At 50.6% G+C, this 17900-nt stretch overlaps 1 protein-coding gene across 1 annotated transcript in view; it reads left to right on the forward strand.

Moving 5' to 3' along the window:
• Nucleotides 1-17900, forward strand: part of NSD1 (nuclear receptor binding SET domain protein 1) — a 226858-nt gene that overhangs the window by 155530 nt on the left and 53428 nt on the right. Inside the window, 5 exon segments of the mRNA XM_030212301.1 lie at nt 4363-4542; nt 5100-5256; nt 6224-6429; nt 6586-6698; nt 13064-13333. Of these exon segments, the coding sequence (XP_030068161.1) occupies nt 4363-4542; nt 5100-5256; nt 6224-6429; nt 6586-6698; nt 13064-13333 (926 nt within the window).

The following is a 17900-nucleotide window of genomic DNA, read 5'->3' on the forward strand; positions in this document are numbered from 1 at the left end:
GCCATCCCCTTCCCGGTGGTTGTGGAGGACGAGCCCAGGGCTGAAATGTTTGAGCTCCTCGACTATCCTTCTCCACCTAAGGAAGCGTCCACAGTACCCATGCATCATGTCCTAAAAAAGACATTGCTGGCGAACTGGACCAAGCCTTTAACTAATCCCCACATTCCCAAGAAGATAGAGTCCCAGTACCAGATCCATGGGGACCCAGAGCTGATGCACACTCAGTTGCCTCACGACTCTGGTGTGGTGGATCTGGCCATAAAGAAGGCTAAGAGTTCTAGGGAGCATGCTTTGGTGCCCCCGGGCAAGGACTCTAGAACCTTAGACTCCTTTGGGAGGAAGGCCTACTATTCTTCTATGCTCGTGGCCAAAATCCAGTCTTACCAGCTCTACACGAGCACACATATGCGGAACAATGTGCGGCAGTTGGCGGGCTTGGTGGACAAGCTCCCTCCTGAGCAAGCCAAGCCATTTCAGGAGGTGGTCAGGCAGCTGAAGGCGTGCAGAAAATTCCTGGCCAGAGGGGTATATGATACCTTTGATGTCGCGTCCAGGGCCGCTGCTCAAGGTGTGGTGATGTTCAGACTCTCATGGCTGCGTGCTTCCGACCTGGAGAATAGGATCCAGCAGCGGATTGCGGACTCCCCTTGCCGAGCGGACAACATTTTTGGAGAAAAAGTCGAACAGGTGGTAGAGCAGCTCCACCAGCGGGATACCGCTTTTCGACAAGTTCTCCCGCCGGCAGTCTTCAGCATCTACCTCCTCAGGTAGACGTTTTTATGGGGGAAGGAAGACTGTTCCCTACTCTTCTGGTAAGCGTAGGTACAATCCTCCTTCTCGACAGCCTGCGGCCCAGGCTAGGCCCCAGCGCGCTCGCTCTCGTCAGCAGCGTGCGCCTCAGCAAGGCCCCTTGACTCCCCAGCAAAAGCAAGGGGCGAGCTTTTGACTGGCTCCAGCAGAGCATAGCCGACATCAACGTGTCAGTGCCGGGCGATCTGCCGGTCGGGGGGAGGTTGAAAGTTTTTCACCAAAGGTGGCCTCTCATAACCTCCGACCGTTGGGTTCTTCAAATAGTCCGGCAAGGATACACCCTCAATTTGGCCTCCAAACCTCCAAATTGCCCACTGGGAGCTCAATCCTACAGCTTCCAACACAAGCAGGTACTTGCAAAGGAACTCTCTGCCCTTCTCAGCGCCAATGCGGTCGAGCCCATGCCATCCGGGCAAGAAGGGCTGGGATTCTATTCCAGGTACTTCCTTGTGGAAAAGAAAACAGCGGGGATGCGTCCCATCCTAGACCTAAGGGCCCTGAACAAATATCTGGTCAAGGAAAAGTTCAGGATGCTTTCCCTGGCCACCCTTCTTCCCATGATACAGGAAAACGACTGGCTATGCTCTCTGGACTTGAAGGGCGCCTACATGCACATCCCGATACTGCCAGCTCACAGACAGTATCTGCGATTTCAGCTGGGCACACGTCACTTCCAGTACTGTGTGCTACCCTTTGGGCTCGCCTCTGCGCCCAGAGTGTTCACGAAGTGCTTGGCTGTAGTAGCAGCGGCGCTTCGCAGGCTGGGAGTGCACGTGTTTCCCTATCTCGACGATTGGCTGGTGAAGAACACATCCGAGGCAGGAGCTGTACAGTCCATGCAGATGACTATTCGACTCCTGGAGCTACTGGGGTTTGTGATAAATTATCCAAAGTCCCATCTTCTCCCAGTACAGAGACTCGAATTCATAGGAGCTCTGCTGGATTCTCGGACGGCTCGTGCCTATCTCCCGGAGACGAGAGCCAACAACTTGTTATCCTTCGTCTCGCGGGTGCGAGCGTCCCAGCAGATCACAGCTCGGCAGATGTTGAGATTGTTGGGCCACATGGCCTCCACAGTTCATGTGACTCCCATGGCCCGCCTTCACATGCGATCTGCTCAATGGACCCTAGCTTCCCAGTGGTTTCAGGCTGCTGGGGATCTAGAGGACGTGATCCACCTGTCCACGAGTTTTCTCAAATCCCTGTATTGGTGGACAGTTTGGTCCAGTTTGACTCTGGGACGTCCTTTCCAAATTCCTCAGCCACAAAAAGTGCTGACTACGGATGCGTCTCTCCTGGGGTGGGGAGCTCATGTCGATGGGCTTCACACCCAGGGAAGCTGGTCCCTCCAGGAACGCGATCTGCAGATCAATCTCCTGGAGTTACGAGTGGTCTGGAACGCTCTGAAGGCTTTCAGAGATCGGCTGTCCCACCAAATTATCCAAATTCAGACGGACAACCAGGTTGCCATGTATTACATCAACAAGCAGGGGGGCACCGGATCTCGCCCCCTGTGTCAGGAAGCCGTCAGCATGTGGCTCTGGGCTCGCCGTCACGGCATGGTGCTCCAAGCCACATACCTGGCAGGCGTAAACAACAGTCTGGCCGACAGACTGAGCAGGATTATGCAACCTCACGAGTGGTCGCTCAACTCCCGAGTAGTGCGCCAGATCTTCCAGGTGTGGGGCACCCCCTTGGTAGATCTCTTTGCCTCTCGAGCCAACCACAAAGTCCCTCAGTTCTATTCCTGACTTCAGGCCCCCGGCAGACTGTCATCGGATGCCTTCCTCCTGGACAGGGGGGAAGGTCTACTGTATGCTTATCCTCCCATACCTCTGGTGGGGAAGACTTTGTTGAAACTCAAGCAAGACCGAGGCACCATGATCCTGATTGCTCCATTTTGGCCGCGTCAGATCTGGTTCCCTCTTCTTCTGGAGTTGTCCTCTGAAAAACCGTGGAGATTGGAGTGTTTTCCGACCCTCATCACACAGGACAAAGGGGCGCTTCCGCATCCCGACCTCCAGTCTCTGGCTCTCACGGCCTGGATGTTGAGAGTGTAGACTTTGCCTCTTTGGGTCTGTCAGAGGGTGTCTCCCGCATCTTGCTTGCTTCCAGGAAAGATTCCACTTACTTCTTTCTATGGAGGAGGTTTGCCGTCTGGTGTGACAGCAAGGCCCTAGATCCTCGCTCTTGTGCTACACAGACCCTGCTTGACTACCTTCTGCACTTGTCTGAGTCTGGTCTCAAGACCAACTCTGTAAGGGTTCACCTTAGTGCAATCAGTGCATACCATTACCGTGTGGAAGGTAAGCTGATCTCAGGACAGCCTTTAGTTGTTCGCTTTATGAGAGGTTTGCTTTTGTCAAAGCCCCCCCGTCAAACCTCCTACAGTGTCATGGGATCTCAATGTCGTTCTCACCCAGCTGATGAAACCTCCTTTTGAGCCACTGAACTCCTGCCATCTGAAGTACTTGAAGGTCATTTTCTTGGTGGCAGTTACTTCAGCTCGTAGAGTCAGTGAGCTTCAGGCCCTGGTAGCCCAGGCCCCTTACACCAAATTTCATCATAACAGAGTAGTCCTCCGCGCTCACCCTAAGTTCTTGCCAAAGGTTGTGTCGGAGTTCCATCTGAACCAGTCAATTGTCTTGCCAACATTCTTTCCCCGTCCTCATTCCTGCCCTGCTGAACGTCAGCTGCACACATTGGACTGCAAAAGAGCATTGGCCTTCTATCTGGAGCGGAAACAGCCCAACAGACAGTCCGCCCAATTGTTTGTTTCTTTTGATCCCAACAGGAGGGGAGTGGCTGTGGGGAAACGCACCATATCCAATTGGCTAGCAGACTGCATTTCCTTCACTTACGGCTGGGCTGGGCTGGCTCATGTCACGGCTCATAATGTTAGAGCCATGGCAGCGTCAGTGGCCCACTTGAAGTCAGCCACTATTGAAGAGATCTGCAAAGCTGCGACGTGGTCATCTGTCCACACATTCACATCTCATTACTGCCTGCAGCAGGATACCCGACACGACAGTCGGTTCGGGCAGTCAGTGCATCAGAATCTGTTCAGGGTTTAGAATCCAACTCCACCCCCCTAGGCCCATGTTTATTCTGTTCCAGGCTACACTCTCAGTTGACCATGTTTGTTGTTTTGAGTGAGCCTGGGGCCTAGGGATACCCCATCAGTGAGAACAAGCAGCCTGCTTGTCCTCAGAGAAAGCGAATGCTACATACCTGTAGAAGGTATTCTCCGAGGACAGCAGGCTGATTGTTTTCACAAACCCGCCCGCCTCCCCTTTGGAGTTGTGTCTTTCCTTGTTTTTGTTTTGCTACATATGGGATTGACGAACACGAGCCGGTTCGGGCGGGAAGACGGCCGCGCGAGGACTAGCAAAGGCCTTTGCTAGTAAAGTTTTCCGATTGGAGGGGCTGCCGTGGATGTCACCCATCAGTGAGAACAATCAGCCTGCTGTCCTCGGAGAATACCTTCCACAGGTATGTAGCATTCGCTTTCTGAATGTGGTATTTTTATGCTTCTCTCTGTTTCAACGCTAGGTCGACTGATGCGATGTGTTCGATGCCCTGTTGCATACCATGCCAATGATTTCTGTCTGGCTGCAGGGACTGTAGTACTTGCTTCTAACAGCATTATTTGTCCCAATCATTTTACCGCAAGGAGAGGATGCAGGAACCATGAGCATGTCAATGTTAGCTGGTGCTTTGTCTGTTCAGAAGGTAAGGATCTTTGCTTCTTTATGACTTAATAGCATTTTTAGACTTCCGTGCTCTCTAGTGGTCAAGAAAACAGGTTCTAGGTGTTGGGCAGTGCAACAGAGAAGAAATCAAGTGATGTATGATCGTGTTTTTCCAGTAGTGTAAGTTCAACTGAGGGGGCCCCCAAGCAAAAATTTTGCTGAGGCTCCCCCATGATGGTAAGAGTGTAAGGAACTCTTTCCCTCGCAGCCCCTCAAATCTTAGAGACAGAGTGCAGCAAACATAGCTTAACTCTCAGAAAATTGTCATGGCGCCTCCCTCAATGGCAACAACCTCTGCCCTACCTCTGGCAGCTGGAGCAGTGCATCAGTGCCTTATCTTGTGCAGCTGCTATTACAAGACTTGGGCCTGGCAGAGGGAGGTGAAGAGCTCAAACTAAGTTTTATTGGTGGGAGAAGGTGAGAAAGTTGTAGGACTTCCAGCTGTAGGAGCTAAGAGCAAGGTAGCTTGATGGTGTGGAAAATTCCCACTACTAAACTTCTTCTCCATTCTTTTACTTCTTCTCTTGGTCTTGACAGGAGGCAGTCTCTTGTGCTGTGAGTCCTGTCCTGCTGCTTTTCACCGTGAGTGTTTGAACATTGAGATGCCTGATGGAAACTGGTTCTGCAATGACTGCAGAGCGGGCAAGAAGCCACACTATAAGGAAGTGGTCTGGGTGAAAGTTGGGCGCTACAGGTAGAGCTGGTTTTTAAAGAGAAAATGTCAGATTTTTGCTTTTTTAAGATCATTATGTAAAGTCAAAATTAGTTTAATTAAACAGTTTATTTGAGGTAGAACACAGTGGCTCAGTAATAGTACAGCGCTACTTTGCATCCCTCCTCGGTTCCAGAGGGTTGTGACTGTGTTGCTTTGATAAACACTGTGCATTCAGCCTGTCCTATGAGCCTGAGTCCCAGGTTCATCTGAAGATGGTCCTATGCTGCCACTAACCATAGAGGTTTACTGCAGAGTAGGTTTTGTAGTATTTCTGTTCATGAGTAAATTAAAATCATTTGCCCTGTTTGTATAAATCCTCTTTCAGATCTGTCCCCACAAAAATTGAGTACTGCATCTCCTCACATCTGAGGTGTAGGTGGTTCTGATAATCATAGGCTCAAATGAACCAAGCTGAAGGCAGTGTACAGTGAGACATATTTTCAAAGCACTTAGCCTTCCAAAGTTCCATAGAAACCTGTGGAACTTTGGAAGGCTAAGTGCTTTGAAAATATGCCTCAAAGTGTCTCTCAGGGACTTCCCACCTGAATTCAAAGCATATTAGGATTCCTCTTCTTTCCTGTGGCCCTCCATAGGAAGGGGAATGGAAGCTGGATTGCATCTTTGTATAGAAATAGAGAAACATGATGGCAGATAAGGGTCAAAAGGCCCATCCAGTCTGCCCTTCCTCAGCAATCACTACCTCCTCCTTTTCCTAAGGGATCCACGTGCCTACAGCTTACAAGAAAAAGAGTCTGCTATATAATGTAACATTTTTGGAGAATATCTGCATCTCAAACCATAGTAGAACAGGAGATGTTAACAGATAAGGACCACTTGGTCAATTCAGTCTGTCCAGTTGACTCTGACATCACTGCTGTAGTTTGATGTACCTTCCTTGTGTTTGTTAGTGTCCTCTGACCTGCTTTCTCATTTTAATCTGCAACAGATGGTGGCCAGCTGAGGTCTGTCATCCAAGAAGTATTCCCATCAACATTCAGAAAATGAAGCACAACATCGGGGAGTTTCCTGTTCTCTTTTTTGGCTCCAATGATTACTTGTGGACTCATCAGGCTAGGGTCTTCCCTTACATGGAAGGAGATGCAAGCAGCAAGGACAAAATGGGAAAGGGAGTAGATGGAACATATAAAAAAGGTACATAGAATTGATAGGGGCTGAGGCAGCAGGATGCACTCTGCAGCTCAGAGGTGGAGGGTGGGAGCTGTAGGATGCCTGAGACACTTGGAAACTATGTATGTACCCTTGAAAAGTGTAGTAGAAGGACTAAGATATTCTCTATTTTCTTCTCAGCACTGCAAGCAGCTGCTGCAAGGTTTGAAGAGCTGAAGGCTCAAAAAGAGATACGACAGCTTCAAGAAGACAAAAAGAATGATAAAAAACCTCCTCCCTACAGACATATTAAGGTTAGCTCTGCACAGCTATAAATATCTGATACATTTGTGTACAGAAGCATGGTCAGACACTCTGGGGGTCTTTTACAGAGGCGCGGTAGCGTTTTTTTCTCTGAGGACAAGCAGGCTGCTTGTTCTCACGACTGGGTTAACGTCCACGGCAGCCCCCACCAACCGGAACAAAACTTTGCGGGCGGTCCCGCACGCAGGGCACGCCCACCGCGCATGTGCTGCCGTCTTCCTGCCCGTGCGCGACCATTCCCGCTCAGTCTTTTCTTTTCCGCGCTGGAGAGAGCCGCGTTCATCTCTCTCTCTGTCAGCCCCGGAAACCAGATCGCGCTTTCGCCACAAGATTTTCTTCGTGTGTTTTTTCTTCGCTTCTTTGTTTTATTTTGTTAAAAAAAAACAAAAACGAGAAGAACTTGTTTTCCCTCATCTTTTTAGCGGGGGCATCTCGTTGCGGCCTTGTGGCCACGCGGTCGATTTATTTTTCGAGGTGTGAAATTTACCGCCACCATCGACGACTTTGACTTCGCCAACGCCATTTTTCCGTCGATGTCCTCGAAGGTCCCGAGTGGATTTAAGAAGTGTGGTCGGTGCAGCCGGCATATCTCGCAGACCGACACTCACGCTTGGTGCCTCCAGTGCCTCGGGCCGGAGCACGATACCAAGACGTGCACCTTGTGTCTCGGTTTACGGAAACGGACACAGGTGGCGAGGCAAGTTCTACGGGACCGTCTTTTTGGAACTTGCGCCGGCCCCTCGACGTCGACTTCGACGGCATCAGTATCGACGGCCGGATCTTCGGTACCGGTACCGATGTCCACGAAATCGGCACCGACCCCAGGAGTACAGGGCCCGCCGGTCTTCCGGAGACGGCAGGGGTGAGCGGCCGCGTGGGCAATCGGCCCCGGTCACTCCCTCTACCCAGGGCCCTCGGGACCGCACCCTGTCGGACCCGATCCCTCGAGGCCGAGGGGGATCTACCTCCTCCTCTTCAGTACCGCTGAGCGCCGATGACGGGCACCGGAAAAAGACAAAAAAGCACCGTCATCGGTCGCCCACAGCGCATTTGGCTCCCAGCTCCAGAAACGATTCGATGCCGAGGAAGCGGCAGCGCCGAGAGGAGCGGTCCCCCTCTGTAGTAGAGGTATCGTCACGTCAGGGCGCCAGCACTTCGGTGCCGTCTCCTGGACCCGAACAGCTTCCGGCACCGACACCTCTACCGGCCCCCTCGCCTTTCCCGACAGCGGGCCTGGACGAGTGCCTCCGAGCCATCCTTCCGGGGATCCTGGAAGGGCTGATGCGCCAGACTGTGCCGGCGCCGGGGGATGCTTGCGCCCTCGGCGCCGTTGATGGAGGCGCCGGCGTGCTCTAGCTCGGTGCCGATGCCTTCGACACCGCCGCCGCTTGCGGCGCCGGTCTCGACCGCCACGCAGGTGGAGTCCCCGTCAACGTCGATGGAGGGAGCTTCATCCCCGCCGGCGCGGGAGTCCACTGCTCGACGCCGCCACTGAGGACTCGGTGCGTCGAAGTCGAGCCGGGCCCGGTTGAGGTCTGAGCTACAGCAGCTCATGTCCGACACCGAGGAAGAGGCCTCGTGGGGGGAGGAGGAGGACTCCAGATATTTCTCTTCAGAGGAGTCTGTGGGCCTTCCCTCCGACCCCACTCCTTCACCAGAGAGGAAGCTCTCGCCACCTGAGAGCCTCTCCTTTGCCTCCTTCGTCAGGGATATGTCGATCTGCATTCCCTTCCCCGTGGTCTCTGTGGATGAGCCGAGGGCTGAGATGCTCGAGGTCCTCGACTATCCATCACCACCTAGAGAGTCCTCTACGGTACCGTTGCACAATGTCCTCAAAGAGACACTGCTTCGGAACTGGTTGAGACCGTTATCTAATCCCACCATCCCCAAGAAAGCGGAGTCCCAATACAGGATCCACTCTGACCCAGAGTTAATGTGGCCTCAATTGCCTCATGACTCGACGGTCGTGGACTCTGCTCTCAAGAGGGCACGGAGTTCGAGGGATACCGCCTCGGCGCCCCCGGGGCGGGAGTCTCGCACTCTGGACTCGTTTGGGAGGAAGGCCTACCAATCTTCAATGCTTGTGACCCGCATCCAATCCTACCAGCTCTACACGAGCATATACATGCGGAATAATGTGAAGCAACTGGCGGACCTGGTCGACAAACTCTCCCCGGAGCAGTCCAGGCCTTTTCAGGAGGTGGTCAGGCAGCTGAAGGCGTGCAGAAAGTTCCTGTCCAGGGGTATATATGACACCTGTGATGTGGCATCTCGTGCTGCGGCCCAAGGTATAGTGATGCGCAGGCTCTCATGGCTGCGTGCCTCTGACCTGGACAACCGCACCCAGCAGCGGCTGGCCGATGTCCCTTGCGGGGGGGATAATATTTTTGGTGAGAAGGTCGAGCAGTTGGTGGACCAACTACATCAACGGGAAACCGCCCTCGACAAGCTCTCCCACCGGGCGCCTTCAGCATCCACCTCAGCAGGTGGACGTTTTTCCCGGGCCAGGCAGGCTGCGCCCTACGCCTACAACAAGCGTAGGTACACCCAGCCGGCCCGAAGGCCTCATCAGGCACAGGGACAGTCCCAGCGCGCTCGTTCCCGTCAACAGCGTGCGCCTAAGCAGCCCCCTGCGCCTCCACAGCAAAAGCAGGGGACGGGCTTTTGACTGGATCCATGGGAACATAGCCGCCATCAAAGTGTCCGTACCGGACGATCTGCCAGTCGGGGGGAGGTTAAAACTTTTTCACCAAAGGTGGCCTCTAATAACCTCCGACCAGTGGGTTCTCCAAATAGTGCGGTGCGGATTCGCCCTGAATTTGGCCTCCCCTCCACCAAATTGTCCTCCGGGAGCCCAATCCTTCAGCTCCCAGCACAAGCAGGTACTTGCAGAGGAACTCTCCGCCCTTCTCAGCGCCAATGCAGTCGAGCCCGTGCCACCCGGGCAGGAAGGGCAGGGATTCTATTCCAGGTACTTCCTTGTGGAAAAGAAAACAGGGGGGATGCGCCCCATCCTAGACCTGAGAGGCCTGAACAAATACCTGGTCAAAGAGAAGTTCAGGATGCTTTCCTTGGGCACCCTTCTACCAATGATTCAGAAAAACGATTGGCTATGTTCCCTGGATTTAAAGGACGCATACACTCACATCCCGATACTGCCAGCTCACAGACAGTATCTCAGATTCCGCCTGGGCACACGGCACTTTCAGTATTGTGTGCTGCCCTTTGGGCTCGCCTCTGCCCCACGGGTGTTCACAAAGTGCCTCGTGGTGGTAGCGGCGTATCTACGCAAGCTGGGAGTGCACATGTTCCCATATCTCGACGATTGGCTGGTCAAGAACACCTCGGAGGCAGGAGCTCTCCGGTCCATGGAGTGCACTATTCACCTCCTGGAGCTGCTGGGGTTTGTGATAAATTACCCAAAGTCCCATCTCCAGCCAGTCCAATCTCTGGAATTCATAGGAGCTCTGCTGAATTTTCAGACGGCTCAGGCCTTTCTTCCCGAAGCGAGGGCCCACAACCTCCTGTCCCTCGCTTCCCAGACCAGAGCGTCTCAGCAGGTCACAGCTCGGCCGATATTGAGACTCCTAGGTCATATGGCCTCTACAGTTCATGTGACTCCCATGGCTCGTCTTCACATGAGATCTGCTCAATGGACCCTAGCTTCCCAGTGGTGCCAGGCCACCGGGAATCTAGAAGATGTCATCCGCCTCTCCATCAGTTGCCGCACTTCACTGCACTGGTGGACCATTTGGACCAATTTGACCCTGGGACGCCCATTCCAAATTCCACAGCCCACGAAAGTGCTAACGACGGATGCATCTCGCCTGGGGTGGGGAGCTCATGTCGATGGGCTTCACACCCAGGGACTGTGGTCCCTCCAGGAAAAAGATCTTCAGATCAACCTCCTGGAGCTCCGAGCGGTCTGGAACGCACTGAAGGCTTTCAGAGATCGGCTGTCCTGTCAAATTATCCAAATTCGGACAGACAATCAGGTTGCAATGTATTACATCAACAAGCAGGGTGGCACCGGATCTCGCCCCCTGTGCCAGGAAGCCGTCAGGATGTGGCGTTGGGCTTGCCAGTTCGGCATGCTTCTCCAAGCCACATACCTGGCAGGCGTAAACAACAGTCTGGCCGACAGACTGAGCAGAGTCATGCAACCGCACGAGTGGTCGCTCCATTCCAGAGTGGTACGCAAGATCTTCCGAGAGTGGGGCACTCCCTCGGTGGACCTTTTCGCCTCTCAGACCAACCACAAGCTGCCTCTGTTCTGTTCCAGACTACAGGCCCACGTCAGACTAGCGTCGGATGCCTTTCTCCTCCATTGGGGGACCGGCCTCCTGTATGCTTATCCTCCCATACCTTTGGTAGGAAAGACCTTACTGAAGCTCAAGCAAGACCACGGCACCATGATTCTGATAGCGCCCTTTTGGCCCCGCCAGATCTGGTTCCCTCTTCTTCTGGAGTTGTCCTCCGAAGAACCGTGGAGATTGGAGTGTTTTCCGACTCTCATTTCGCAGAACGACGGAGCGCTTCTGCACCCCAACCTTCAGTCTCTGGCTCTCACGGCCTGGATGTTGAGGGCGTAGACTTCGCTGCGTTGGGTCTGTCTGAGGGTGTCTCCCGTGTCTTGCTTGCCTCTAGGAAGGATTCCACAAAAAAGAGTTACTTTTTCAAGTGGAGGAGGTTTGTCGTTTGGTGTGAGAGCAAAGCCCTAGAACCTCGTTCTTGTCCTGCACAGAACCTGCTTGAATACCTTCTGCACTTATCAGAGTCTGGCCTCAAGACCAACTCAGTAAGGAATCATCTTAGTGCGATTAGTGCTTACCATCTTCGTGTAGAGGGTAAAGCCATCTCTGGAGAGCCTTTAGTCGTTCGATTCATGAGAGGCTTGTTTTTGTCAAAGCCCCCTGTCAAGCCTCCTGCAGTGTCATGGGATCTCAACGTTGTCCTCACCCAGCTGATGAAACCTCCTTTTGAGCCACTGAATTCATGCCATCTGAAGTACTTGACCTGGAAGGTCATTTTCTTGGTGGCAGTTACTTCAGCTCGTAGGGTCAGTGAGCTTCAAGCCCTGGTAGCTCATGCTCCGTATACTAAATTTCATCATAACAGAGTAGTGCTCCGCACTCACCCTAAGTTCCTGCCAAAGGTGGTGTCGGAGTTCCATCTTAACCAGTCAATTGTCTTGCCAACATTCTTTCCCAGACCGCATACCCGCCCTGCTGAACGTCAGTTGCACACATTGGACTGCAAGCGAGTGTTGGCCTTCTATTTGGAGCGGACACAGCCCCACAGACAGTCCGTCCAATTGTTTGTTTCTTTCGACCCCAATAGGAAAGGGGTCGCTGTCGGGAAACGCACCATCTCCAATTGGCTAGCAGATTGCATTTCCTTCACTTACGCCCAGGCTGGACTGACTCTTGAGGGTCATGTCACGGCTCATAGTGTCAGAGCCATGGCAGCGTCGGTGGCTCACTTGAAGTCAGCCACTATTGAAGAGATTTGCAAGACTGCGACGTGGTCATCTGTCCACACATTCACATCACATTTTATTTCCTCCAGCAGGATACCCGACGCGACAGTCGGTTCGGGCAGTCGGTGCTGCAGAATCTGTTTGGGGTTTAAATCCAACTCCACCCTCCAGGACCCGAATTTATTCTGGTCAGGCTGCACTCTCAGTTAGTTGTTCTTCGTAGGTCAATTTCTGTTATGCCCTCGCCGTTGCGAGGTTCAATTGACCTGGGTTCTTGTTTTGAGTGAGTCTGAGAGCTAGGGATACCCCAGTCGTGAGAACAAGCAGCCTGCTTGTCCTCGGAGAAAGTGAATGATACATACCTGTAGCAGGTGTTCTCCGAGGACAGCAGGCTGATTGTTCTCACCTACCCTCCCTCCTCCCCTTTGGAGTTGCGTTTTTTTTATCATTTTTGCTTGTCATTCAACTGAGCGGGAATGGTCGCGCACGGGCGGGAAGACGGCCGCGCATGCGCGGTGGGCGTGCCCTGCGTGCGGGACCTCCCGCAAAGTTTTGTTCCGGTTGGTGGGGGCTGCCGTGGACGTCAACCCAGTTGTGAGAACAATCAGCCTGCTGTCCTCGGAGAACACCTGCTACAGGTATGTATCATTCGCTTAGTGTGCACTAAATGCTAGAGATGCCCATATGAATATACGGGTGTCTCTAGCGTTTAGCGCATGCTAAGAATGGGCCCAATCTATGAAATGTGTATGTATATTGGAGTAAGTGGAAATTACTGGGGGTGGGGGGTCCCAGTAGGTATGTTCTTTGACTTACCTTTTCAGCAATTGTTGAACTATGTGAAGGGATTAATTGGAGATTTCTTTATCTTCCTAGGTAAACAGACCAGTAGGTAAGGTTCAGATCTTCACAGTTGACCTGTCTGAGATACCACGCTGCAACTGCAAAGCCACAGATGAAAATCCCTGTGGCTTGGATTCGGAGTGCATCAACCGCATGCTGCTGTATGAGTGCCATCCCATGGTCTGCCCAGCTGGAGTGCGCTGCCAGAATCAAGCTTTCACCAAAAGGCAGTATCCTGAGGTTGAGATCTTCAGAACACTAAGCCGTGGCTGGGGCCTTCGCTGTAAAACAGACATTAAAAAGGTAATGCTGTGTTCCTTTACCATTTTACCAACACTTGGGTGCACAAGGTGTCTGCTAGGGTAGAAGGTGTGAAACTAGATTTGTACTGGACAGAAACCAGGAAGTTTCTATATTCAGGAAGCAGGTGAAAGCTTGACTCTTCAACCAGGCCTTTAATGGAAGAAGTAACTTGTTAGTCTCACACACACACACAAGGAGTGACATGGGCTGTACATACTTCAGCAGGACATGTTTATCCACTCATACCCTAGCCGAAATAATATTTAACCGTCTCTCTGACCTCATGTACACCTTTTTTAAAATTACTCACCTTATTTTCTTACGCCTCTTACTCTCTTACCTATCTATATGTTCCATCTTTCCTTCACTGTCAGTTATAATGTTCTATTACGTATTGTGTTGACATTGTAAGTAGTATACCATGCCATACTTTGTATAGTTATTTGAATATTTTTACGGATGTAATTGCCTATTGCTCATGTTTGATCTATTCTTACTGTACACCGCCTTGAGTGAATTTTTTCAAAAAGGCGGTAAATAAATCCTAATAAATATTGATCTTTTTGTGGAATTTAATATCTTTCACATATTTCAAGCTTTTATATGTAAATTAATATTTTTGCCTTTGTGATTGCAGAGAGATTCTCAATTGATTTTACTTTAGCATTAGGAACCAAGTAACTGAATGGGCAGTAAAAGAAACCTAGATGTTTGTAACTGAATGGACAGTAAAAGACATTTAGATTTTCATAACTGAATGGGCAATAAAAGAAATCTAGATTTTCCAAGAAGCAGCCTACATAGAAGTGTGCATGAGTTACATGAGCTGTTTTCTCATTTAGGGGACTTGTGGTAACATTTTCTAGAAAGCGATCATGCTTGATTGCAAACTTTAACAACACTGAATCAGTTGATATATATTTATAAAATGTATAGCCTACTTTATATTGACTCAAAAGAATCACTCAGTTTTTTATTTTCTTACATCCAAGGAGTAATGTATCTGGGGATCTCAGCTTGTTTTAAACTTCTTTTGTATCTAACCCTCCCCCACTAATGTTTTATTCCAAAGTGTATTTAGTATATTTTTCAAAAACAGCCAAAAGAGTCACCACTAAATCCACCAGGATAGACTTTTTAAACCAACAATTACTGCAAACAAGACCCATATTATATTAAGAATAAGCCCAAAGTTTCAATGTGTTCTGGTTCTAGCAGAACAGTGTTTTGAGATGTAAGGTGCTAGCATCCTAGGAAGTCCAGCTTCTTTCAGTGCTCTGAATTTCAGTCAAGGATATTCTCCTTTCAACCTGATAGAAAAGGGATATAAAGTCCCCAGGATCTGAACTTTAACTACTGGTCTTTTTACGTAGGAAGATAGCGACAGCTCCAGTTAATCCCTTTACATAGTTCAACAGTTGTTGAAAAGATAAGCCTTGGCCTGACTCTGGAAGACTTTATATCTTCCTCCTTTGGCTGCGTCTAATTTAGTAACATTATGATGATCCCACTGCCATCTCTTGTTTTAGTGATTTCTTGGCACATGTTTCTTGTTGGCTTAAGAGCAATCTCCTTTTTCTTAACTCTGCAAAATGCAAATCTATCATTTTTGCCCCTTCAGTCAATAGCTTTCTTCCCTCTCCCTCCGTCGATGGCCATACAAAAGACTCTCTTAATATTCTTGGAGTCATTCTCAATTCACAACTCGCTTTCAAATCACAAATAGACTTGGTTATCAGTGCCGCCTTCTTTGTCCTTCACAGCCTCCATGCTGTCCGTCCTCTTATTTCATCTTCACATTTAAGCTCTCTCATTCTTGCGCTTGTTATATCCCACCTAGACTACTGTAATTCCCTTTACTTTGGTCTTCCTCTTCAGTCCCTCAAACACCTTCAACTCATTCAGTCATCTGCTGTTAAACTCCTGCATAATGGTACCTGTTTTGATCATGTGACCCCCCTCCCCCAATGATCACTGGCTCTCTGACATCACTGACATCAAATACTCCTCCTTGTCTATAAATTCTGTCAACTGCTTGCCCCCTTTCTGTCTTGCTTCTCTCATCATTCCTTACACCCCTCTCCGCTGTCTCTGCACTGCAGATCCGAACCTGACCCTTCCTCCATCCTCTGTCCTTCATCTCAAAGTCTCGAGGAGCTCTGCCTTTAGATACATAGTGCCTGGAACAACTTGCCCCTCTCCATCAGAAACCAATTAACCCTCACCTCTTTTAAGAAACTACTTAAGATCTATCTTTTCCTAGCGTCCTTCCCTTCCTCCACTAACTAGGTCTGTGCTTGGCTCTGTTCTGTTTAGTGCCTTTTTTTCTCGTAACTCCTTTTTATTATAAACCTCCATGTTGCCTATGCTGAGGCTAATGTGTGGTACTTCCCGAGCCTGTACGTCTAGCCCCGTCTTTGGCCATTTTCAAGTTAAAAGCCCACCTCTTTGACGCTGCTTTTGACTCCTAACCACTACTCACTTGCCCTGTCCTTTTATCCCCACCTCTTTATTCCCTTACCTCTTAGTTGTTCTGTCTGTTTACCTGTCTTATTTAGATTGTGAGCTCTTTGAGCAGGGACTGTCTTTTCGTGTATGGTGTACAGCGCTGCGTATGCCTTGTAGTGCTATAGAAGTGATTAGTAGTAGTAGTATATCAAGTGTTAAAAATAAAAATCTGTATGGACCATCTAGTCTGCAGTTGTACGTGTCAATATGTGTGAGCTACACTCCTCTGTGCCCTGTTTAAAATGTTAGGTTGGTTGTTGAAGTGGATTGTGGAACACACTGGATTGGTCATTTTAGTGATGTCAGATTAGCGCAGGAAACTGTGGTTTTGCAGATCTCATTGGTCTCAAGGAGAATCCAGCTCGCAGACTTCCACAGGAAAGAAGTCTTTTAGTTCAAGGTCCATTGGTCATGGAGGATCCATCACTACTCTGTCTTATAGCTTGACCCCTTTAAAGGGTACAGTTGTTGAGGAGGAAGTGACGTCACGGGGCTGAATGGCCGCTTGATCCTCCAGCTTCGTACACCCTCACCCAAAAAAGATACCAACTGCGGTTAAGTGCTCCTTCCTTCAAGAAACAGGTGGAGAGGCGATCCCCGACGCGATGAGCAAAACAAATCCCGCGCCGCTTCGGGATAGCGAGCGAATATCCACGCGGCAGTCAGCAAAAGGCCCTCACCAGCCCGCGTCCCCTAAATCGCGGAGCACGTGCGAGCCGGAACCGCTTGCCCCTCGTGAAGAACGGGAGGACCCAGCCCTGCCAACGGCCCTCTCGACGGAGATGAAAAAATGCTTTGAAGCACTTCAAGCGGAAATTCGTGCATCCAAAGAGGAGATCCTGGAGCACGTTGATTCTCTCAGTGCGGACCTGCGGGACCTGGGGGGCAGGGTGGAGGCGCTCGAAGAGAGAATGGAAACACAAGAAGAGAAAAACGAGGAGGCCGACAAAAGATTGACTAAAATAGAAGAAAAGGCTGAAGAGCTGCAATACCACCTAGACGACATTGAAAACAGAGGGCGCAGGCAGAATCTCCGCTTTCGCAGGGTACCGGAGGCAGGAGGCCTAGAAGACGTTCCAGAGGTAGTGCGCACCATCTGCACAATGTTGATGGGGGACAGTTTTGATGTGGCGGTAATGGGCATTGACAGAGCCCACAGAGCGTTGGGGAAACCCAGAGACAACATGCCGAGGGACACGTGGTCAGATTCACTGAGTATAAGAGCAAGGAGCAGATTTGGCAAAAAGCTCTTCAGAACCCTATGCTGGATTACAATGGTTCAAAGGTATCAATTTACCAAGACTTGTCACTGTTCACTCTGAATCTGAGAAGGGAGATGAAACCTGTCATTGAAATTTTGACCAAAGAAAAGATTCCATACCGGTGGGCTTTTCCATTCGCTATTTGTTTCGAGCTTAAGGGAGAGCGGATTCGATGTCGCAAAGTGGAAAAGGCATGGCAACATCTATTCACAGCAGGTATGGCGATGATGGAGACCCTGCCGGCCGGGATGGCACCTACCCCCAAGGCAAGGCTGCAGTGGTGGAAGAGAGTGGAGAAAGCAGCAAAGAAGAATACACCCCACACCTGAGCGTGACAGTGCAGATTCATTTATTTGAAATGGGTGTTGCCGCCTTGGAGGCAGAATACTGCCAGACAAGGCTGTTGTGTTCTTGGAAGGGAACTGTATATTGATTTGAAAGGTGAAGAGCAGTTGGGAGTGAGTGAGAAATGTGAGGGTGGGAAATAGGGTGCGGGGAGAGGGGACTGAGGGGTAATTCAAGTATAAGTATACTGTTAGTTTGTTATAACATTTGCTTTGTCTTGTTTGGCCAAGTGGGGTCCTGTTCTTCACAGTCCCAAGTAGTGAGGTTTACACTGCTTGGTGGGTGGACCCTAGAGGACGGGGGAGGAGGGAAGGGGAGGGTTTGGGAGGGGATAGTAGGGAAGTGGGGGATACTAGGCGGGGGGAAGGGTGGGTATGTTTTAGGCCAGAGGGGGGAGGGGAGGTTAGGGATTAGACCAATCATTCTTCCACTAGCTTGTTCTGAAAGGACGT

The sequence above is a fragment of the Microcaecilia unicolor genome, chromosome 8 (genome assembly GCF_901765095.1).
Source record: "Microcaecilia unicolor chromosome 8, aMicUni1.1, whole genome shotgun sequence".
Lineage (NCBI taxonomy): Eukaryota > Metazoa > Chordata > Amphibia > Gymnophiona > Siphonopidae > Microcaecilia > Microcaecilia unicolor.